This window comes from Vulpes vulpes, chromosome 1, assembly GCF_048418805.1.
Source record: "Vulpes vulpes isolate BD-2025 chromosome 1, VulVul3, whole genome shotgun sequence".
NCBI classification, from domain to species: domain Eukaryota; kingdom Metazoa; phylum Chordata; class Mammalia; order Carnivora; family Canidae; genus Vulpes; species Vulpes vulpes.
In genome coordinates, this window is record NC_132780.1 from 139,712,547 (window position 1) to 139,732,777 (window position 20,231).

Below are 20,231 nucleotides of genomic sequence, written 5' to 3' on the forward strand. Positions count from 1 at the left end.
TTTGGATATATGCACAAAAAGTCAAGGTCAAACACTACAGCTACAAACACTGTGCCGTAAAAAAACACATTGTCGTTACAATCTGAAGACAAGAAGAGGTGCGGTGCAGTCTGAAGGACAGAGCTACCGTCCAGAGGGGGGCCAGCGCCTCTGTCTCAAAGGGAAGGCTGCTGGGCCATTTCCCCTCTGTACACCTGATTTTTTTTTTATCTGTAAGATGAGGGAGTTGACCAGCTTTCCATTTTTTTTTTTAATTCAGCAATTATCTCTCCTCCCTCCCTCTTTTCTTTTCTCCTTTCTTTCATTTACTTCAACAAAACAAAACAAAAACAAATCATGTCTTGCTCAAAAGCTGAAAGTTAAAAGCAGAGGTGCTCTGGCTGAAATAGAGCCCACACCCCAAAAGTGAGCCTCTTGGCTCAGCTCTATCTCCCCCATCCCCCCCCCTACGGAAAGCCCTTAGAGCCCCAAGAACAAAGTTGGAGAGACACTGGATTAGCTGCTCTGATAAATTCTGTACATTACGGCCAAGCCTCAATTAGTGGCCAATTGTGGATGCAATGTTTCAGACTCCCAAGTTTTACTGCAGGTTGATAAAAAGGGGAAGGATCTGGACAGTGTTTTGAAGCGTGCCATAGAGCAAGCTCTCCCAACCTCAGTACTACTGACATTTGGGGCTAGACAGTTTTTGTTGCTGTGTTAAATAGGACATTTTGCAGCATCCCTGACCTCTACCCAGGAGAAGCCAACAGCACCTCTCCAGATTTGTTGTAAATGTTGCCAGACATTGCCAAATGTTCTTGGGGAACAAAAATCATTCTCAGTTGAGTGCCACTACTGTAAAGAGATGCAACCCACTCCCCTGAATTCGAAGAGCCCCAACTTCCAGCTTGTTAAACACATCAGCTAACAGGCATACCCACTGAGCTGTCGGTGGTTTGCTCTATGTGAAGTTCATGAGCTCTGTTTATGGTCTTACCAGGAAAAAAAAAAATTTATGGCTGATTTAGCAACCAAAGCCTCCAGGGTGAGGCAAGGAATAAAACCAACATGCTTTTTCCCTGTGAATTTTAAAAGTCATTAAAAAGATCCAGTTTGCTGAGCATTTCTGATTGGAAATAGTGAAAGATGACTTGACTTTCCCCTCAGTCAAGAATTTACTGTACACCAAAACTATGAATTGACAAGACAGTGAATTTCTAAACAAATTCATCCAGAAATACTGTCATTTAAAGTCACATCTTAAATGTGAGTGAACGGAAGCGCTCTATACAAAATGGAAATGATGTGGTGATGCTTCCAGGTCATTAAACATCAAAGAGACAAGCTAGCAATTTCTTATGTTCTCTTCAAAGCTAATGCAAAATGTATATATCTTTTTTTCTTACTTCTTCATTTTCTTCTCAAACATAAATCAAGTGAATTTTTGCTTTAGTATCTAAATATTTTAAAGACTACTGCTTTCTCCATCTAAGTGACAGACTCATCAAGCAGCATTCAATACACTCTGGAAAACAGTATTGTCCTGGATAATAATGTACAAGCAGAGATGAACACCAGCTTGGAGAACACAGGGCTTCTGGTGAAGGAGGAACATTTTCATTTTCTGAGTAATACCTCTAGAACTCACCTGTACAGGTGTGCCTGGCTTTAAGAAATCTGATTCAGGAAAAGTTTAATAATTCAGGCTAGTGGAGGACCGGTGAGGGACTGAAAAGTCTAAAGTTAGCAACTTAAAAAAAAAAAAAAAATATATATATATATATCCTTTAAAATACACTGGGAGCCTTAGGCCAGGCTAGTGCAGACTCTGTAGGGCCTTCCTTAGTGCTAAGAATGATAAAATAGTGAATTTGTGAATTTGTTTTATTTTAGCTAAATGATATTTCTTTCTTTCTTTCTTTCTTTCTTTCTTTCCTTTCTTTCTTTCTTTTCTTTTCTTTTCTTTCTTGATTTTATTTATTTACTCATGAGAGACACAGAGAGAGGCCGAGACATAGGCTGAGGGAGAAGCAGGCCCTGATGTGGGACTTGATCTCAGGACCCCAGGGTCACACCCTGAGCCAAAGGCAGACCGACTCTCAACCACTGAGCCAACCAGGTGCTCCTCTAAATGATATTTCCAATGTACTTGAAAAGTACTAGGTTAAATAATCATAGACACCCTTTCGGTCTGTTTACATGATTAATTTGCTTAGTAAAATATTTTTGGTTCTCCCCCAAAGAGTACACAGGTACACTTTAGCTACATCGTTGCACTGACTTTCTCAAATTTCAAATTAATGACATTTGAATGAATAATACTGCAAACGTTCCAGACGGGTCAGATGGCCAGGAATGGGGATAATTCCTTATAAAAAGGTAAGCCTCCTCTGTGGGCTCCCCCGGGGCATTTAAATGCATGCTTACAGGGCGTGACCTCGAGTCACATGGCCCAGGGGAGTGGAGAGGCACCAAGAAACATGGGGTGTTAAGTCTTGGAGGCCGAGGCTCACTGCAGAACCATGCATTGCAGCACTGAAGGGCTGTGGATCACATTCGTCCTGCGGGCAGGGACCTTCTCTGTGGCCCCTGAGCATGCAGCACAGCAACATCTCCCCACTAGGAAAAGAGCCCATGGCAAAGTGGAACCCTCTCTGTGAAGCTTTCCTTGCCAGAAGTGCACTGTTTCTAAAATGCACTGTCCTTAAAGCCAGACACCGCTAATTGCCCTCCTAGTCCAGGTCCCCAGAGGATGACGCAGAGATACTTACAGCGCCACAGTTGGGCATCTCACAGATGAAGGAGCCAGAGGGCTGGCCGAGGGCCTGCAGGGGAGGCCCCTCCGCGGGAGCTAGCACAGGGCCTGGTGGTGGCTCAGGAGACTTGGGCACTTCACTCTCCTCTTCTCTTGTGGATTTCCTATCTTCCTCTGGGTCCTCCTCCTCCTCCTCTAACTCTTCCTCTTCTTCACTTGTCTGGTGGTAAGGCAATAAAAGCAAAAGAGGGGGCATCAGCCAAATGGCATTTTTAGTGATAAACAGAGTCATGGGCCAGAAGAGGAGAGACGGGCTGAACACAGTGGTGGTGGGAGGGGTGGGTGTCTCTCTGCCTGAAGAACGGTGACAGAGCCCCCTGGGGAGGGCCTACTGTCTCTACCAGGTCGATCATAGGACGCCTGGGGGCTTTGAGGTCCAGGAAGTCCCCCTGCTCCACTTTGGGTCCCCTCACCGCTTATATAAAAATCTGCTAAGGCAGAGAGGAGAGATTTCTGTGTGTAGAATTTCTCCCCCTTCTTCAAGACCAGCAGGCCTTGAAACGGATTAAAACTCGCTTGTGAGCAGCCCTGTCTCCCCAGAGCAGTGAGGAGGGTTTTCAAGCACGCAGTGATACTGTGGAAACCCCTCTGGAGAGAGACTAAAGACCCATAAAATGATTTGTTTACAGGCCTTATGATACATTTCCATGCGAGATGCCCTACATGTCTGATTTGACGCACGGCCTGTGGATAACATGTAACCCACAGTGCTCTGATGGGCTCCTCCTTGCTCTTGTCAAAATAGAATCCAAGAGTGAATGGCAGTGACTTTTAGGAGAGAAGAGAGGAAGGGACGTCCCTCTACCCTGCTTTCTTTCTTTCTTTCTTTTTGAACTTTCATTATGGGCTTGGAGAAATGTCTTTCAGAGTCATTCTATGAAAAAGCACATGAAAAATATTACTCGCTGCTACTGGGTCCCTTCCCCCTTTTCCAGGACAGCAAACAGGTGGAGAACACAGCAGGAAGTCCTGCCTTCCCCATAATTAACAAGGTAGTAAGTCCTTGGAGCAGCCTGGTGTCCTACTGTGGGAGGGCTGAAATGGAGGCCAGAAATGCAGGAGGCCCTCCTCCTACTTCTTGTTTAACTACATTACTCTGCTCTGTCTTCAAAGAGGGAGGCTGGCTCCTCCAGGCTGAGAAAGGACTGAGGCTCAGGGAGAGGGAGTTCTCGGTTATGTCAATCTTACTCCAGTTTCTGTTGCACGGCACTTCACAGATTACAAAGTGTTTTCATGTTTGCTGTCGTACCCAACCAGCTGGAAACATCCTCCCATTTTACAGATGAGGAAACAAAAGGCATGTCCTGCTGCCTCCAACCCTGACAAGTCAATTGTATCTGCTAGGTTCTGCCTAAAGCACATGGGCTCCAGTCTGTTTTATCCCAGAGAGTGATGTAACCCTGGGGGAACCTACGATTCTTAGAACTCAGAAGCGAAAATTCCCGAAAAAGATCAAGATTTCTAAGAGTAGAGCAATACCCTGGGATTCAGAAACCACAGATTTCTCTCTCCAGTTTGGATTGGGGGTGGGGGAAAGACAATGCCAGTAAATATGGGGCGTTGAACACTCTGGCACTGTTCCACCGGGGTCTGCATTTAATATCACATATATGCATATTTGAGAAGCTGCAGCAACAGGGTGTACTTAAGAAATGGCTTCAGTTTCCAGTGGGTTAATTATGATTAACTAGTAATGATTACATTTGCTGAAAAGACTTCAATGAGTACAGATGTTGGCCTACTTCATTTCACAGAGTGATTCATGATACATGAGTTGAAGGTCTCCTATGACTTCAACTATAGTTGAAGGTCTCTTACGAAGGTCTCTTATGACACGGGTTGATTTAACTTAAATAGTCTGATTCCCATGTGACTCCATCATCTTTGAACCTCAAGGAGTTTCAGGTAAAACCACGTTATGTCGAACTCCCAACGGTTCACTCCATTCCTTTATAGAACTGGAACTTTGTGAACTCAAATATCGGTTTATTAAGCAGGCCTTGGCCTCTAGCTAGGCACTTAAAATAGATTACACAATAACTTTTAATGACAATGGCATTTGTTATAGTGCTTGTTATACAGTGCTTGTTATAATTACAATTTTCTCACAATGGCTTTTTTTTTTTTTTGCTTAAAAACTCTTAGAAAGAGATATTCCATATAGCTACAAAATTACAGATTAAATTATACTGTACTGTGATTATGTATGTCTCTGGAATTTAGACAGGTTTTATTTCAACTGGCAATCTATCTATACATGTTCACAAAATGATTTATCATCAAGCCATATGGCTTACCAAAGTGACTAAGAGATACGAAGATAGGAGGACAAAAATCCTAACATGTAAAACTTTGTATCAACAAGTTGGCCATTTCATGATGTATTGTGAAATGAAACGTTAAATAATATTCCAAAATTGGTAGAAGGTGGGTAAATGCAAGATGGGGAGATGGTGATATATTTAACATGGTGCTTAAAACTTTGAGTGTCTGCAGTAAGAGTGTCTTGAGGAGGATGATTTCTTATTTCTCAGGCATGCAAATGGAATTCGCATTATGAGACACTTGTAAGTTAAAATACAAATACTTGACAGCCCAAATTTACTCAGAGACACAAATCTGAGTGTCACAGTTACTGATGATGATGGTGATGGGGACGAAAACATGTTGAATGCCTGCTATATCAGGCACCACACACATACACACATAACGTGTGCACACATACATACACACAAAATTTCTGGTGTGCATGATAACCCTGTACAAATTTTCCTTTTTTAAACAAATGAGGAAATTGGCCAAAGAACAATTTTCCCCAAGGTCACATAGCTGGTAAAGAAGTTGGATTGAGATTGAAACCTAAACTATGTGATTTCAAAACCTTGGCCTTCTCCATTTATTGGGCCCGTAGCAAATGTCCACAGGGGAACAGGTGTCCATCTGCACACAGTTTAGATTTTCAGCCCAAACATGGAGATCCTAAACCCCTCAAAACCATTGGAAACAGCTGCCTATAAATGTCAAAGGGTGGCAGGAGATTTTCCAAGCACCCTGTCAGTAGACCATGTTGTAGTAACTTAGGTGTTCAGATCACGAGTGAGCTTTGCCCTTGGGAGTCCTGACTGCTGTCTTCCAAAGTCAGTTGTTTTCTCACTTAATTTCTTGAATTGTGCTGAATTTACAAGCAGATTCACAGATTGGCCCTGATTGGGAGTATGAACTTGGGCAGGAGACAGGAAGGTGTGATCAGCACTCTCTGCCCCCATGTCCTTAATAGAGCCCACCCAGTCCCCTCCTTTTGCCTCCAAGGTGGTAGGATCTGTTGTGGCCTCAGGCCAGAAGTCTACTCAGCGGGGTAAGCTACTGTGTTATGTTGGCCTTCTGACTACCTAAAGAACAGCCATTCCTCCCAAACTCTCCTTTCCCTTCTCCCCATAGAAGTCCCTGAACTACCTGAGTGTGTTCCATCATATTCCATCAGGGATGAAATACTGAGGACCTATGATCAGGAAGCTATCCCAGGTGTCCAGGCAGGCCGAGAAGACAAAGGGCAGGACCCTGGTGGCAGGACCCTTAGGACTATGCCTTCTGCACCCTCCTCATTTCTTGCATGATCCCAATTTTTCATCTCTACTTTGCAAACTTTCCTTAGAAGACTGACTGTGCCTTCACAGTGACTGAAAGGGAACTGTGAGCTACCATGTTAATGCTGGCCTTAAACCAAGACTTTTTTTTTGGTGGGCCTGAGTCATCTTTGCACATAGCTTTTTGTTTTCCTTTTTTTTTTTAACTATTTTTTTTTTTAATTTTTATTTATTTATGATAGTCACAGAGAGACAGAGAGAGAGGCAGAGACATAGGCGGAGGGAGAAACAGGCTCCATGCACGGGGAGCCTGATGTGGGATTCGATCCCGGGTCTCCAGGATCGCGCCCTGGGCCAAAGGCAAGCGCCAAACCACTGCGCCACCCAGGGATCCCAGCTTTTTGTTTTCCTTAAGGTAACAAAGGTGGGGATGCTCCTGATCCAGCAAATGCTGGCACCTGGCAAATAAGCCCAAGAAGGTGTGGTCTCTTGGGCATCATCTTAAACTCTCCTCCTCAGTCTGAGGCTACATGCTGGCCTGGGCCTTTCTGCACCATTTCCAGAGCCCTAGTGGCCCACAATGGCACCTCTTCCTCATATGGTAACAACTTCCTTAGCAGCAATCCCCTGCTCTGAATCCTTCTGTTCACCCCAACTCCCTGTAGTGAGCTCAGAGAGGGACCGTTGCTATGGTCCACAGTGACTCCTATCTGGGAATGACGTTCATTCAATTCGTTCAACAAATATTTAGAGTAGCCATATGATGCCAGGAACTCCTCTAGGCACTTGGTAACACACAACTGGAGAGACATAATTTTGCCTTAGGAAACCATATCCTCTGATTTTGCCTTCTTCCAAAACAGGACTCTGACAGAATACTTCAGAACTGAAAGGGACTTTCCAAATCATCTAAACCATCTGCTCCATTTTATAGGTCAGTAGGGTTAGGAGCCAGGTCCCCGATCGGCAAGGGCAGGATTCTTCATGCTTCCTTGTTTGCTGTCTAGGCCACTCATTTGTAAAGTAATGCTCTGCGTGACCTTAGGTACCCCTTTCTTTCCCTCTTTGGGTCTCAAAGCTCTGCCTGTAGAATGGTGGAGCTGGATGAGAGAGGCTGGCCCTATCCAAGCCCTTCTGGTTCTTGTCTTACTTTGCTTGCACACTCTTGGAATTCATGCTAAAGCTTCTATTTGTGTATGCCACTTCTTCCCAACTTCAGTGTATGCTCCTGGTGTGTGTGTGGGGACAGAGGCCAGTTAACATCCTTGGGTCACCCGTAGCACCACATACATATCATTGTTTACATTGTGGGAACTCAACTGCTTTCAGCTGATTGAGCCAGAAGAGGCCACATTGCTTTTTTAAACATCAGACCACAGGTGAGAGCAATGCTATACAGATCTGAGACAGCACTGCTTCAACCACTCAAACAAAAGCCCTGGTCATGGGAAACCGTGAACACAGAACACCATTATCTTGGATACGGATGCTGATTTCTTCTTGATATCTGGTCTGAACATAAATTCAAATATGTGTGTATGTTTCATAGCTAGGATCATTCTTAGGTAGGAACTTGGACCTTGGGGCATTAATGAGTCCAAGTTTTTATACTTCTCTAAAAGAATTTGCATTTGACTGCTCTTAAGTATCACACAGGGAATCAGCCAACATGCTCACCAGCCATTTGACCTGGCTAAGTTATCTAGGCTCTGTGCCTCAGCTCCCTACCCCACAGATTGGCTATGAGGATTAAATGAGTCAGTATCCATAAAGGGCTTAGCACAATGCCCGACACATAGAAAGTGCCATTTAAGTGTCTGTTAAAGAAAATAAGCCACAAATGTGCCAGCACTTACAACTGGGGCATGATTGGGAATGAAAGTATAATCACAGATATTCACAACAATATGAATTCCAAACACTTTCCCCAATGGTGACAGCCTGGAGTTTACTAATCTGTTGTAAGACATGCCATTTTCACACACCCATGCATGACAGATAATGTTTTCCACAATGTGTGATTTTCCCTGGCTACGGATGCAGAAAAAAAGAGTTAACCATAAGGACAAAAGTGATAGTAATTATTGAAGCCATGCATTAGGAGTTCAGAGACGATTTCAACGTCTTTAAGTCTTTAGTGTATTATGTCTTTAGTGTATACTTAATACACAGACAACTTTGGATCATCTGCCACTGAAGGAAATCAGTCGAGGATAAATAGTGATTAAGGATTAGAATAACACACACACTGCTAACTATTCCTCAATAATTGAGAATTCCTGGCACTAGCTAGAGGCCAGAGCTCCTCCTTGGTCGTGCTTAAAGGACGCTGTGGTAAAATCCGAGGGCTCTGGTTCTCTGGTTAGCAGCACCACTGATGTGGTGGATCAGGGAAGATATCCTGGGCTGTCAAAGGCACCCACTTATAAGGCATCAAGTCAAGGCTGGGACTACTCTGGGTTCACTCCCTTGACCCTGCCTGCCTTGAAAGAAAGCCAGGCCAGTCCTCATCCACTTAACTGACCACTAAGGTATGGGGCAAACCCAGAACCACCTTCCTTCCGCATTTCTGTGCCAGGAAGTCGAGGCCTGAATCCCACAAGGGAGTGGGCCTGTCACCCGCTCACTGTCGTCACTTCAGTAAAGCTGAGCCAAACACCAGCCACTTACTAACCTGGGTGTGGGGCGGGAGCGGGGCCCGCATAAGCAGCGACTGAGCAGCTTCACTCACCACAGAATCATCGATTTCTGCGAGGCGTGTCCGATGTTTCCGCCCCAAGCGCATTATCTTTTTCCACGTGTAGTAGTACTCCACACACTGAGCCACTGTCTTAGACTTCACCTGCCAGGAAAGCCATCTCTAGATCAGTTCGGCAGCACACAGCGCATATCAAGCTGCAGGCTTTTGTGAAAAGTTAATTTTGTAACAGGTACTAGATGTTTGCAATTCAATAAAGAAATGTAGATAGTGAAAAACCTCCTTCTGGGCCTGGTCTCCCTCCATGTAGTTCTCACCTCCCACCCTTGTCACACAGCTAGCCCCTCTTCTTAATTTCTTCGGTATCATTCCAGAATCTCTTTGTGCATATACCAAAGAACAAGAAAGCGTATTTCTTCTCACAAAAGGTGGCATGCTGTCTATGCTGTCTTGCAACTTGATTTTTCTAACAATATAGCCTGAAGATTTTTTTTTCATGTCGGCCCATAGAGAGCTCATTCTTTTTTTTTAACCCATAAAGCAGCAAGCTTTTTCATTTAATTCGCTTGAGCGTACGTGGCTCTCTGGCTAGTTAACCTTCAAAATCTATTTATGAAAAATGTGCCTTAGTAATCGAACAGGAATGTAAGGCAAAAGTTATGGCGACAAGAGCTTAGTTTCTGCAGGAAACAAACCTTGCCCTGACCTCCCTCAAGGGGGCAAAGGTACATGTGTTCTAAAGAGAAAAAAAAATGCTGTTGTGTAGTTCCTGTATCTCTAAGCTCAAGGTGGGGTTCAATAATGTGGCTTTTCTGGAGGCAGATAAATGGCTGGCCATACTTCTGGAGGTGGGGAACCAGCCACCCAAACCGTGAGAGATGAGGGGCAACACCAGAAGTCCTGTCTTCCTGAAGATGCCTCCTTCACATCACTCTATATCTTGAATTGCTACATTAGAGCTGCTCAGGGAGTGGGGACACTGTCTTGGAGAGTGCTTTTGAAAAAGCCATGTCGCCTGGCAAGCACGATACATGACACAACACATGATTGGTCAACAAGGTGTAGCCCTGCAAGGTGTGGGGAGGGCCTCTGACAGGTCAGGAGGTTTCCTTTTGAGGTCCCCTCTCAAAAAAGAGGAGAGTATGGAAGCTGCTGAGCTTACGGGGGCAGCAAAGAGTGTGGTGGCCTCCAAGGTAGGATAAGGCAAGGATGAATACAGATCTGCAGAGAGAGGGCAGGTGGGAGAGAAGAGTCTGCCTGTTTTGATTCTTGTCCATCAGGAAGGCCCTAGTTAGGGACAGCAGATAGACACCCACTGGGTGGCATTGGCTTGGCCCAGCCCAGAGCCAGTGGGAGCTGTTACCTGCAAGCTCTGTTCTCTGTGAACCTGAACATTTTAATGACTTTAATAACACAATATGGCTCCATTGTTCACAGACTTTCTGAAACACTCCTGGAATCATTTTAACTTTTAGCCTGAACCACCTCTTAGCCAATTAAGGCCTATGAAGTTCATTATCTGCTATAGAAGTGCGATTTTGTTTGTGTAGAAGAGTTCTATTTTGTTGTGAGATGCTGTATATACAAAATATTGTTTTTATTACTACTGTCATTATGATTACAGGTCCAACACCAGAAACTCTGCTACTGGCTAGGGGGAAGGCACACATCTTCCCTTCTCCAATGTCTCAGAAAAAAATGGTCAAAACATGATAAATCTGTCAAATATACATGAAATAAGTTATGTAAATGGTAAACCAACAGGCCCAGTTCTATTTATTCTGACAGATTATAAATTACGTGTATTTATTAAAATAAATATATAACCCCCTACCACTGTGTCCAAATAATCTAGGTTCTCCTTCTTCAGTATATCCCGAAACTGGAACAACCCTAACATCCTCCATCAGAGAGAGGCGGGAGACATCCTTTTCATGAGAGTGTTCAACAAGTACCAAATATTTCTGTATGTCTTTAGATATAGAAGTTCCCAACTTCAATTTTAAGTGAGTGACTGGAAAAAGCATGCTTACCATCTTCTGTACAAAAATAAAGTCTTTGCTGTAAGTGGCTAGTGCTTTATTAAACAGTTTTCTTTCGAGGGAGGTCCACTTGTCCGAACCTACAACAGAACAGAAACGTCATAAGAACACACAAAGTTCTCCCTACTTTTAGGTGGTGGTTTACTTAGTTATATTACAAAACACGACTGTTTAGAAGTGATATAATCCATATCCAACTCTTGTTTGAACAAAAAGCCAACATAGTGTAATGGTTAGCAACCCTGACGCCTGGATTCAAAATCCCAGCTATGTAGACTTGACCTTGGCAAGTTAGTGAACCCAAGACTCAGTCTGGTTACCTACAAATGGGAATAATTCTAATTGTCCTTAGCTTTTGTGATTTTTGCAAAGGTGAAGGAAGATAACGCACCACAAGTGCTTAGCTTAGTAACTGGAAGGCAGTGAGTGCTCAACAAATTGTAATTCTGCTGTTCAAGACTGCAAGTGTTCATGTAGTAAGTGCTCCTCAAGATGTGGCAGCTTCGGCAATCTCCACCCTCAAGATGCTCACCATCTAGTGGGGAGAAAAATCAGGAGCCCGTGGTGTTCAGGGTAATGGCTGCAATGATGAGATGGAGGGCATGTGCCAATGGGGCACAGAGAAGTAGCCTCATGCTCAGGTTAGGGTCAGGCTTCCAGGTAGAGAAAAATACCTGAGCTGAGTTTTAAAGGACACACAGAAGCAGTTCAGGCAAGAAGGAGATGGAAAAGAATTCTGGGGAGAAAAAGTGGCTGAGACAAAAGTGAGAGGCAAGAAAAAGATGATGCATTCATTCATTCAGCAGGTATTTATTAGGTGTCTACTACATGCAAGACACTGCGCTAGGGAAAAAAACCCACCAAACCCAAGCATTTCTAAGTGCTTACTATGTGCCAGATTCTAAGCACTTGACGGGTATTAGTCATTTGGCTCTACCAATAACCCTGGTAAGATTGGCATTACTGTTACCCATTTTACAGATGAGGAAATGGAGGTGTTCAGAGAAGGAGCAGTAGTCCAGTACAGTTTATCTAATAAACTCCTGGCAAGCAGATGAGGTTGGAGAGGGGAGTGGGACCATCCCCTTGATAGATCTGCAGACTGGTGAGGAAGAAGCCCAGAAATCCTGGGTTGGTGCATCTGCCTTGGTGGCTAAACTTGATTTTCACATTTTTTTAACCTCCATAAATGAGAAAGCATGATATGCAGGTCATCATATGGGTGATTCTGGCCTGTTCGGGGTAAGAAATAAAGCTTACTTCTAAGATAAGTCCTATTTCTAGGGGCTCCAGGGAAGGCTCAATTCCTGTGGCTGTTGGCAGAAAACTCTGCCTCATTTTTCTGGTTGAGTTCTCCACATCTGATTCTTTGGATGATACATGGTTGGCCCTCTGACATTCCTCCACATCTCAGAGCTATAATTTTTTTTTTAATTTTTTATTTATTTATGATAGTCACAGAGAGAGAGAGAGAGGCAGAGACACAGGCGGAGGGAGAAGCAGGCTCCATGCACCGGGAGCCTGATGTGGGATTCGATCCCGGGTCTCCAGGATCGCGCCCTGGGCCAAAGGCAGGCGCCAAACCGCTGCGCCACCCAGGGATCCCACATCTCAGAGCTATAATCCCCCAACCATAGTACTTGTCCTCCTCACCAGGATAAGCCCAGGATTTTCCTGGTTGACTGTTGAAGATGAACATACAGGATACCTGAACTGTTTTTCCCCTTGGAAGATTCAGCCAAAATTAGTGACTCAGGTTCCTTGAGAGAATATGTGAGTGTGATATAAACTCAGATTTCTGAAATAAACACTTTCTCTGTGTGACGGGGCGATGGGTCCCCAGACCAATATGCTCTGCAGAGTTGTATTGGTTCAGACCTCCAAAGCACAGGGCCACCACCACCTGATTTATTTGGTTTGTAAGTTTATCTGTTTATTTCCAGAAGGAAAGTGGCTTTCTGATCAATTCTCAGCAGAAAGAAGCATCTTCCACAGGTTCTGGAGATTGGGACATCTCTGGCTGTGTAACCATCACAATAGGGAGAAGAGAGGCTGGTGAATTAAGCAGCTTTGCTGAAGTGGACATGAGCAGAGGAGGTCAGTGGGATTTGGGTTTCTAGAATGGTTCCATCGGTGTTCCTCAAATTCTGTCTAATATTCAAGGCCTTGGGGTCCCAGCAAGCATATGTTCCCGTTGCTCAGGAGCAGAGGTAGAAAGAGATGGAAAGGATTACCAACAATTTAGTTGACTGACCAAAGAGCAGTCATGGTTTCCTTTAGGTATCCATCAAAATAGCAAAGAGGTAAGAGGAATCAGAAATATAATGGTGGTGGGGACGCCTGGGTGGCTCAGTGGTTGAGGGTCTGCCTTTGGCTCAGGGCATGAACCCAGAGTCCTGGGATCAAGCTCTGCATCTAGCTCTCGGCAGGGAGCCTGCTTCTCTGTCTGCCTATGTCTCTGCCTCTCTCTCTCTCTGTCTCTCATGAATAAAAAAAATCTTAAAAAAAGAAATATGATGGTGGAAGGGGATCATGATGGGGATATGTCACATCAGGTGAATCCCTGGTCAAGCTACCCTGCTGCAGGTCCAAAGCCCATGCAGCTCTGGGTTGCATCTCAGGTGGGGAATTAGGGGACATTTTGCTGATGGAAACACCCAACTAGATCAATGAGAATCCATTCCTCTGTCAGCCAGACAATACGTTTCCTAAGTTAGAGTGGAGCTCTGGGACCTGGTGAGACACTAACAGGGCCATGCAGCCTTCTCAGGCCAGCACATAGTCTCTATGGTGTGGATACACTTACTTCCACCACACGCCAGGAGAGGAGTCGTCATCTGCTTACTGCCCAAGAAGCAGTGTTAAAACACCCAGGTCTACTTTTAAGATAGGGTCCCTTCATGCCTCTAGATGGCTTGCTAGCTGCAACTCCATTGGATGTGAAGGAGCTTCCTGGACCATCTGTTATGGGCGACCCCAAGCCTCATGGGGGAAGGGAATTCCTCCTGACTCCTTGGTGGTTTTTAGGGGGAAGGGAATTCCTCCTGACTCCTCGGTGGTTTTTAGGGCTGCTGCTCTGTGATGGGGTCTTCGGTCTCCTCATCTGAGAGCATTCATTCTGAACCACCAGTCCTGGATTAGAATGGGCTGCATTTTCCTGCTCTGAGGGCTTGCAGGGGCCGCAGTAGGGAGCATGTGCTCAGAGAGTAAAAGATGGCTCTTCTATGTAGTCCTGTGGGTTGCGCTTTAGTGCACAAGATAGTACTGTGTACACGTATCTATCCAACAAGGGCGTCTATGAAGTGAGAGGCAGAGTCAAGCAAATCCATTCTACGCTCACATTAGAGCAGGGTCCATCTTCCTGACCTCCTGGTCATGAGATTGCCCACGGGGGTGAGAATCCACCCTTGGGCTCCTGGACTGAATTTCCAGGCCCAAGCCTAGAAACACCTGAATGTGCTTTTCCCAGATAAAGTCACTGTGCTGTGAAAAAAGGGGTGACTTCAGTCAAGAGACTACAATCTGCAAATCCAGTTCTGCCACAGGAGTCATCCTGTGGTCTCAGGCAAATGTATTCCACTTCTCTGGCTCTCAGTTTCCTCTTCTCTGACAGACAGCAGCCTTTGATCCTAGGTAGGTGCACAACGAATGTCACTGGCCACTTGCGGAAGGGATTCCAAGTCAGCCCACATCTATGGGATACACACTATCCTCTGCTGACGTGCATTCATGGCACTGGTATTCCTTGTTCTGCATGGGTCCAATCCCACAGCCTTACTCCTGGCTGCTGGTCGCTCCCCGTCTTCTACTGCTGAATCCCCGAAATTCCTTCTGTAATCCCGTGAAGCAAAGGCTCAGGAATCTCATTCCTAGAAGGCTCTGTCAGGAGCACTTTCTTCATTTGTAGACACAGTTCTAAGCCAGCCCTTCCTGGATTCTGTGTCTTGGATCAAGTCCAAGATAAAATGCAAAACCGAGGCAAGGGGCTGCCTCTAACCCTCCTCTTGCTCTGCCCTTTCTTCCTCTCCAGGATCCCTGCTGTCCACTCAGCATGCACGCAGGGTTAGTGGGCTGACATTCCCCCAGTGCTCATTTGTCCTACCTGGGGATTCCTGGCTATTGGGCTGTTATCAGCAGGGGCCCCTAACAAGCCGATTAAGGCTAATTACAAAGGGCCTAATTAACTGAGGAAACTGGTGCTGGAACAGTATCCAGAGGAAAAATGTTCTGAGCTTTGGTTGCTGGGAAACAGGCTCTGGACTGTGGCTAAATTTGGGGCGATCTATAGCGAACCCAGGCAATTAAAAAGAGACATGGAGCGGTGAGAGAATTGGGCTCAGGATCTTTTACAGAGGGCCCTTCCGTCGTCCTCTCAAGACTGAAAAAACTTTTGTGATGGCGCTGTTATCGCACATACACAAGGAAGATACATTCACTACAGGAAAAGGGGGACTGTTTTTAAATCAGATCTTTGCTTCTGTGAAAGGTTTTCCACAGTGGGTAAAGGCTGAATAATTTTTTTAGGAGTAGAGGGAGAAGTTGGTTGCTGCCAAAGATCCCCCTGGAGGCAAAAGGAAGGGAGGCCTCCATCTGAATCCAGGCCTCGAGCTCGTCCAAGGACTCTTTCTTTACCAGTGTTGTGTCAGGCAAAGCCAGAGAGTAAGCATTAACTCAGGTCCTTCCCTTGAGGTGACTACTCTCCAGCCAGAGACATGAGCTAAGAATGCCTGGAAAATGACATCACAGCTGTGTTTCTTGCAAAGTATTCTCTTGAGTACGTAGTTCTGTCTCCTCGTCCAACAGGACAGCTTCCAAGACAGAGAACAAGACGTCGCTAACCGATTGTGTATTTCCTCCAGGAATCCTGCAAGTCCAGAGTCAGGTCAGGGTTTGGGACCCAGGAAGAGCCTGGACTAGGCTGGGAGCCAGACAGTGGCCTCTGCTGCACCCTTGCCAGGAAGCATAAGGCCAGTGTCCGCACCCATCTGCAGGAATGACCAGTTCGATGGAAAAACCAAGGATGCGCAAGCCGCTTAATTATAACCAGGCGTCCTCTCACCCTAACTCCCCCATGCTCAGGCCTTCTACACCCAACCCAACTACTAGCTGGGAGCCTCTGCAAACTGTTACCCACACATGGGCGGAGGCTGCTCAGAAAGGGCTGGACTGTGTGGTCTGGGTGTGGATTAGCACACTGGGGGCCACTGCAATGATACCTTCCTTTCTCCAAGGATCTTGTACAGGCCTCCTCTAGCCTTGGCAAGCTGCTCACCCACACTAGTATCTCTCCTGGGCCCAATCACTGGTCTTTTTTTCTTTTTCTTACTGAATTGTTTGGGATGGGGTGGGATAAGTCATAAATAAAGTAAGGGAAGTGATTTTCATAGGCCTGGGTCTCTGTCTCCCCCAAACTTGTAGCCTCTGTCTTCTAGTTCAGTTGTTCTGCTTTGCCTCCAGGACAGGGAGCTGGGGTGGGGTGACACACTGGCACGGCCACGGAGCCAAAGCCAAAGGCAATCCAGAAGATAGTGTTCTGGTGATGCTGACTTGGCCTCACAGAGTCCTACTGGAGAGCAACCCAATAGGGCACAAAGGATAGGGCAGGACAAGGTCATGGGGATGGGATTCACCTATACTCTGGAACCAAACTGAAGGAAGGAGGCAGTGGCTGATAACTAGGACATGTGATGGGGGTATACTCTGGGGTCTCCTCTGGGGCCTGGAAGGGAACTATTAAGGGATGGAGTCAGGCTAGACTCTAGGGACCAGTGACCTCTGATCTTTGTTCATAGTTCTATAAGATTCCCTGGGGTCCAATCTGTGATCATGTCCTGGAGAAGGCAGATGTCTGGCAGACAGGTGAGCACCCTTTTCTTGGAAACACATGGCTAGTGGAATACCAACCCTTCACACCTCAGGTCCCCCTCTCTTGCCTCCAAGGGTTGAAAATTCCAGAAGGCAACAGAATGCTTCCTGGTTTGCCTGAGTGGGAAGGAGTCTGAGGATGGGCAACATATTAGCTGGACCCCAAAAGATTGGTAATTTTAGCAGAGTTTAGTTTCAAAATTCTTACTATTATTTTAGTATTTTTGTTTTGATTTGTTTGGGGTGGCGGGTGGCTTCTAGTCCATAGCTTTCCAAATTTTATTATGTCATGACACACATAAAACAATCTAATACTTGCTTGGCAGAGTGGGAAGAACTGGAGGGGGTCTGGGTCTCAGACGAGGTTGCTCACAGCTGGAGCTGACCATCCCAGAGGCGCCAGCCACCCTGGTCACCCCAAGGGTGAGTGCAGCTACAGCAGATGGTTGGGAAGCTCCCTGTCATCAACTGTCTCGCCCACTATACAAAGAAGCCTGAGACAGGCTCCAGGAGGCTGGACTGTCAGGGCTTAATGGGCAGCAGATGACACTGGGAATTAAGAGGACTGAATTGTTTCCATGGCAGATTAGGGAGGACTCCCACATCTTCCTACCCACACTTGGGGCAGACCAAGCAGGAAGTGATGGAGAAAATATTAAGAAACTGGCTCCCTGGGATCCCTGGGTGGCGCAGCGGTTCGGCGCCTGCCTTTGGCCCAGGGAGCGATCCTGGAGACCCAGGATCGAATCCCACATCGGGCTCCCGGTGCATGGAGCCTGCTTCTCCCTCTGCCTGTGTCTCTGCCTCTCTCTCTCTCTCTCTCTGTGACTATCATAAATAAATAATAATTAAAAAAAAAAAAAAAAAAGAAAAGAAACTGGCTCCCTTAGGCCCTAGTTAAATGACAGATTTCTTATTCCTGTATCCATTTTGTGCCTGCATGCTGACAGGGATCTACAGGCAGACATCCAGGGCTGTCTGTGCTCAGGTAAGCGGCTTCTGTGGCCTTTCCTCCCTGTGATGACAGGCAGGAAAGTTGGTTCATGAGAGGGGCAGAGTGAGTGTGGCAAAGGGTGGTGGGCACGGTGGGGGGCCCATTGAGGACACTCTAGTATTTGTAGAGCAGCCCTCACACGGTAGGCCCATCTGGCTGCCTGGACTGAGGACTAGAAAAGGTTTGACCAGGCCCCAAGCCCACTTAAGTATTTAGTACATTGGAGGATTTGGCGTCCTGTGAAATGGAGAACCTAGGCAGGCTCATGGAGAATCATCTCAGAATGGATGGGTTTACCCATTAGTGGAAATCAAAATGTTGATTTCGACTTCATTTTGTCACCTCAGGCACCCAGACCTGTTGTCTTCTCTCTTCATGATTCGTACTATTCAACTCTCAAAAGTGTTTTCTCCTTCCTCTTTATTGGTGATGCCATCATTAACCCACACCCTCGCAGAACACACTCTTTATATGTACATGTGTGTGCATATCATGCATATGTGCAAACATATAACATACGTATATGCTGGTGTATATACACACGTGTATATGTAGACCATATGCATACGTGTATGTCTTTCTCCTGCCATGAGTGTGACCTACTGTTGATTACTACTTCCTCCTCACACTCCAAACATGAGCATGAGGAAGGATTCCGTGTGTCTGTCATAGTCACTGTTTTATCTTAGTACTTAGCAGTTTCTTGCATGCAGCAAATACTAAAAAAATAATTATTCAACAAATGAATAATAATAGCTACTAGGATATGCCATGTATTGCACAACATTTACTATTTGTAATAGTCACAAAAGTGCTGTAAGGGATGGAGCAGGAGCCCCGTTTCACAGGTGAGGAGACTAAGGTTCCAGAAGGCCAAGGATGCAGGCAAGATCTGAACCCATGTCCACTGATTCCAAAGCCAAGGGGCTGCTGAGTGTTGTCTCTGTGCTTTCCCCTCTCTGGCTCCTTCCCCAGACACACCAGTCTCACTGCCACACATGCAGGCATCGCCCACGATCACCCAGCTCCTGGCACATCCACAAGGGGCAGGACTCCATACAAACACCCAATAGTACTCAGCCAACAAATACAATTGCCCCACCAGCTAGGCCCCAGAAGGCCTTGAACTCACAAGGGGTGATTAGGATGGGACTGGTCTATCTATTATTAAAAGCGACATCACCAAACATGCAAAGAGCCTGCTCTCGGGAAGCAATGGGGCACAAGGCTCCTGGCCACCTACCGGCATAGTGGTAATTTGCTAAAGGATGACATTTTAACCTGACTGGCTTCCGCAGCAGCAGCATTTCCAGAGCAGCCTGCAGACAGATCCATGGGAGAGAAAAGGTGAGAGTCAGTAATGGGTCTGTGTGCCATGGGCAGAGCATTACCTAAGGAGGAAAAGGAGTCAGCAGTGCACAGCCAGGAGTTGGGGGTGGTGGAAGGAAAACCAGAGGGGAGCTCCCCTAACTGGGGCTTCCTTTCTGGCCAACAGGACTCGGCATTCAGATACTTCCCCCTGCCCATGCCTGCTGCCAATTGGTCATGTTTGAGAAAAACACAGGCGGCAGTGGAGACCCCACTTCTTCCTTGGTGAAGGCCCCAGCCTCAGGGAGATAGTGCGGCCTTCTCTGGATGAAGACTGAATCTCTAGGGAAAGGCTCCAAGGAAATGAGCAGGTGATTTATAAGTGTTTTTGCAGAAAAACCGCATTTCATTACAACTTTAACATAAACGGTTGTATTGTAATAACTGTATTATATATATACATTGTCTTTCCAGAGAGACCAGCTAAAGAACCCTTTCAAATATGCCTCCTTCAGCCTCATCAACTTTAAAAAAAAATGGTGCATGTGGAATTGTAGATGGGAACAGAAGATGGGTTAGAGGCAGAGAAAGGTCTAGAGCCTTGCTTCTTCAAGTGTGGGTCATGGACCAGCAACACAGGGATCCGCTGGGAGCTGGTTAGAAACACAGAACCTTGGGCCCCACGTCCAGAGTTGCTGAATAAGAATCTGCATTTTAACAAGATGCCCCAAATGATCTGTGTAAAAGTAAAAGTTTGAGAAGTGCCTCTTTGCAACATTTGTCTTTAAGGATTAAAGAGTGTTCTCTAACACTCTAGAAAATCCTTGAAGCCAGACACCTGGGTGGCTCAGCGGTTGAGTATCTGCCTTCAACTCAGGGCATGATTCTAGAGTTCCGGGATCGAGTCCCACATCAGGCTCCCTGCATGGAGCCTGCTTCTCCC

At 45.9% G+C, this 20,231-nt stretch overlaps 1 protein-coding gene across 50 annotated transcripts in view; it reads right to left on the reverse strand.

Annotated features, from left to right (window-relative positions):
- Positions 1-20,231, reverse strand: part of TRERF1 (transcriptional regulating factor 1) — a 210,138-nt gene that overhangs the window by 7,508 nt on the left and 182,399 nt on the right. For 31 of the 50 annotated variants that reach the window (XM_072732096.1, XM_072732079.1, XM_072732032.1 and 28 more), the window contains 4 exons: positions 19,224-19,299; positions 11,113-11,201; positions 9,113-9,223; positions 2,754-2,957 (listed from right to left, as the gene is read on the reverse strand). In XM_072732096.1, coding sequence (XP_072588197.1) covers positions 2,754-2,957; positions 9,113-9,223; positions 11,113-11,201; positions 19,224-19,299 — 480 coding nt within the window. Of the gene's footprint in view, positions 1-2,753; positions 2,958-9,055; positions 9,224-11,112; positions 11,202-19,223; positions 19,300-20,231 lie in introns of all 50 variants that reach the window. The other 19 variants (XM_072732082.1, XM_072732031.1, XM_072732089.1 and 16 more) reach the window with 1 other exon arrangement.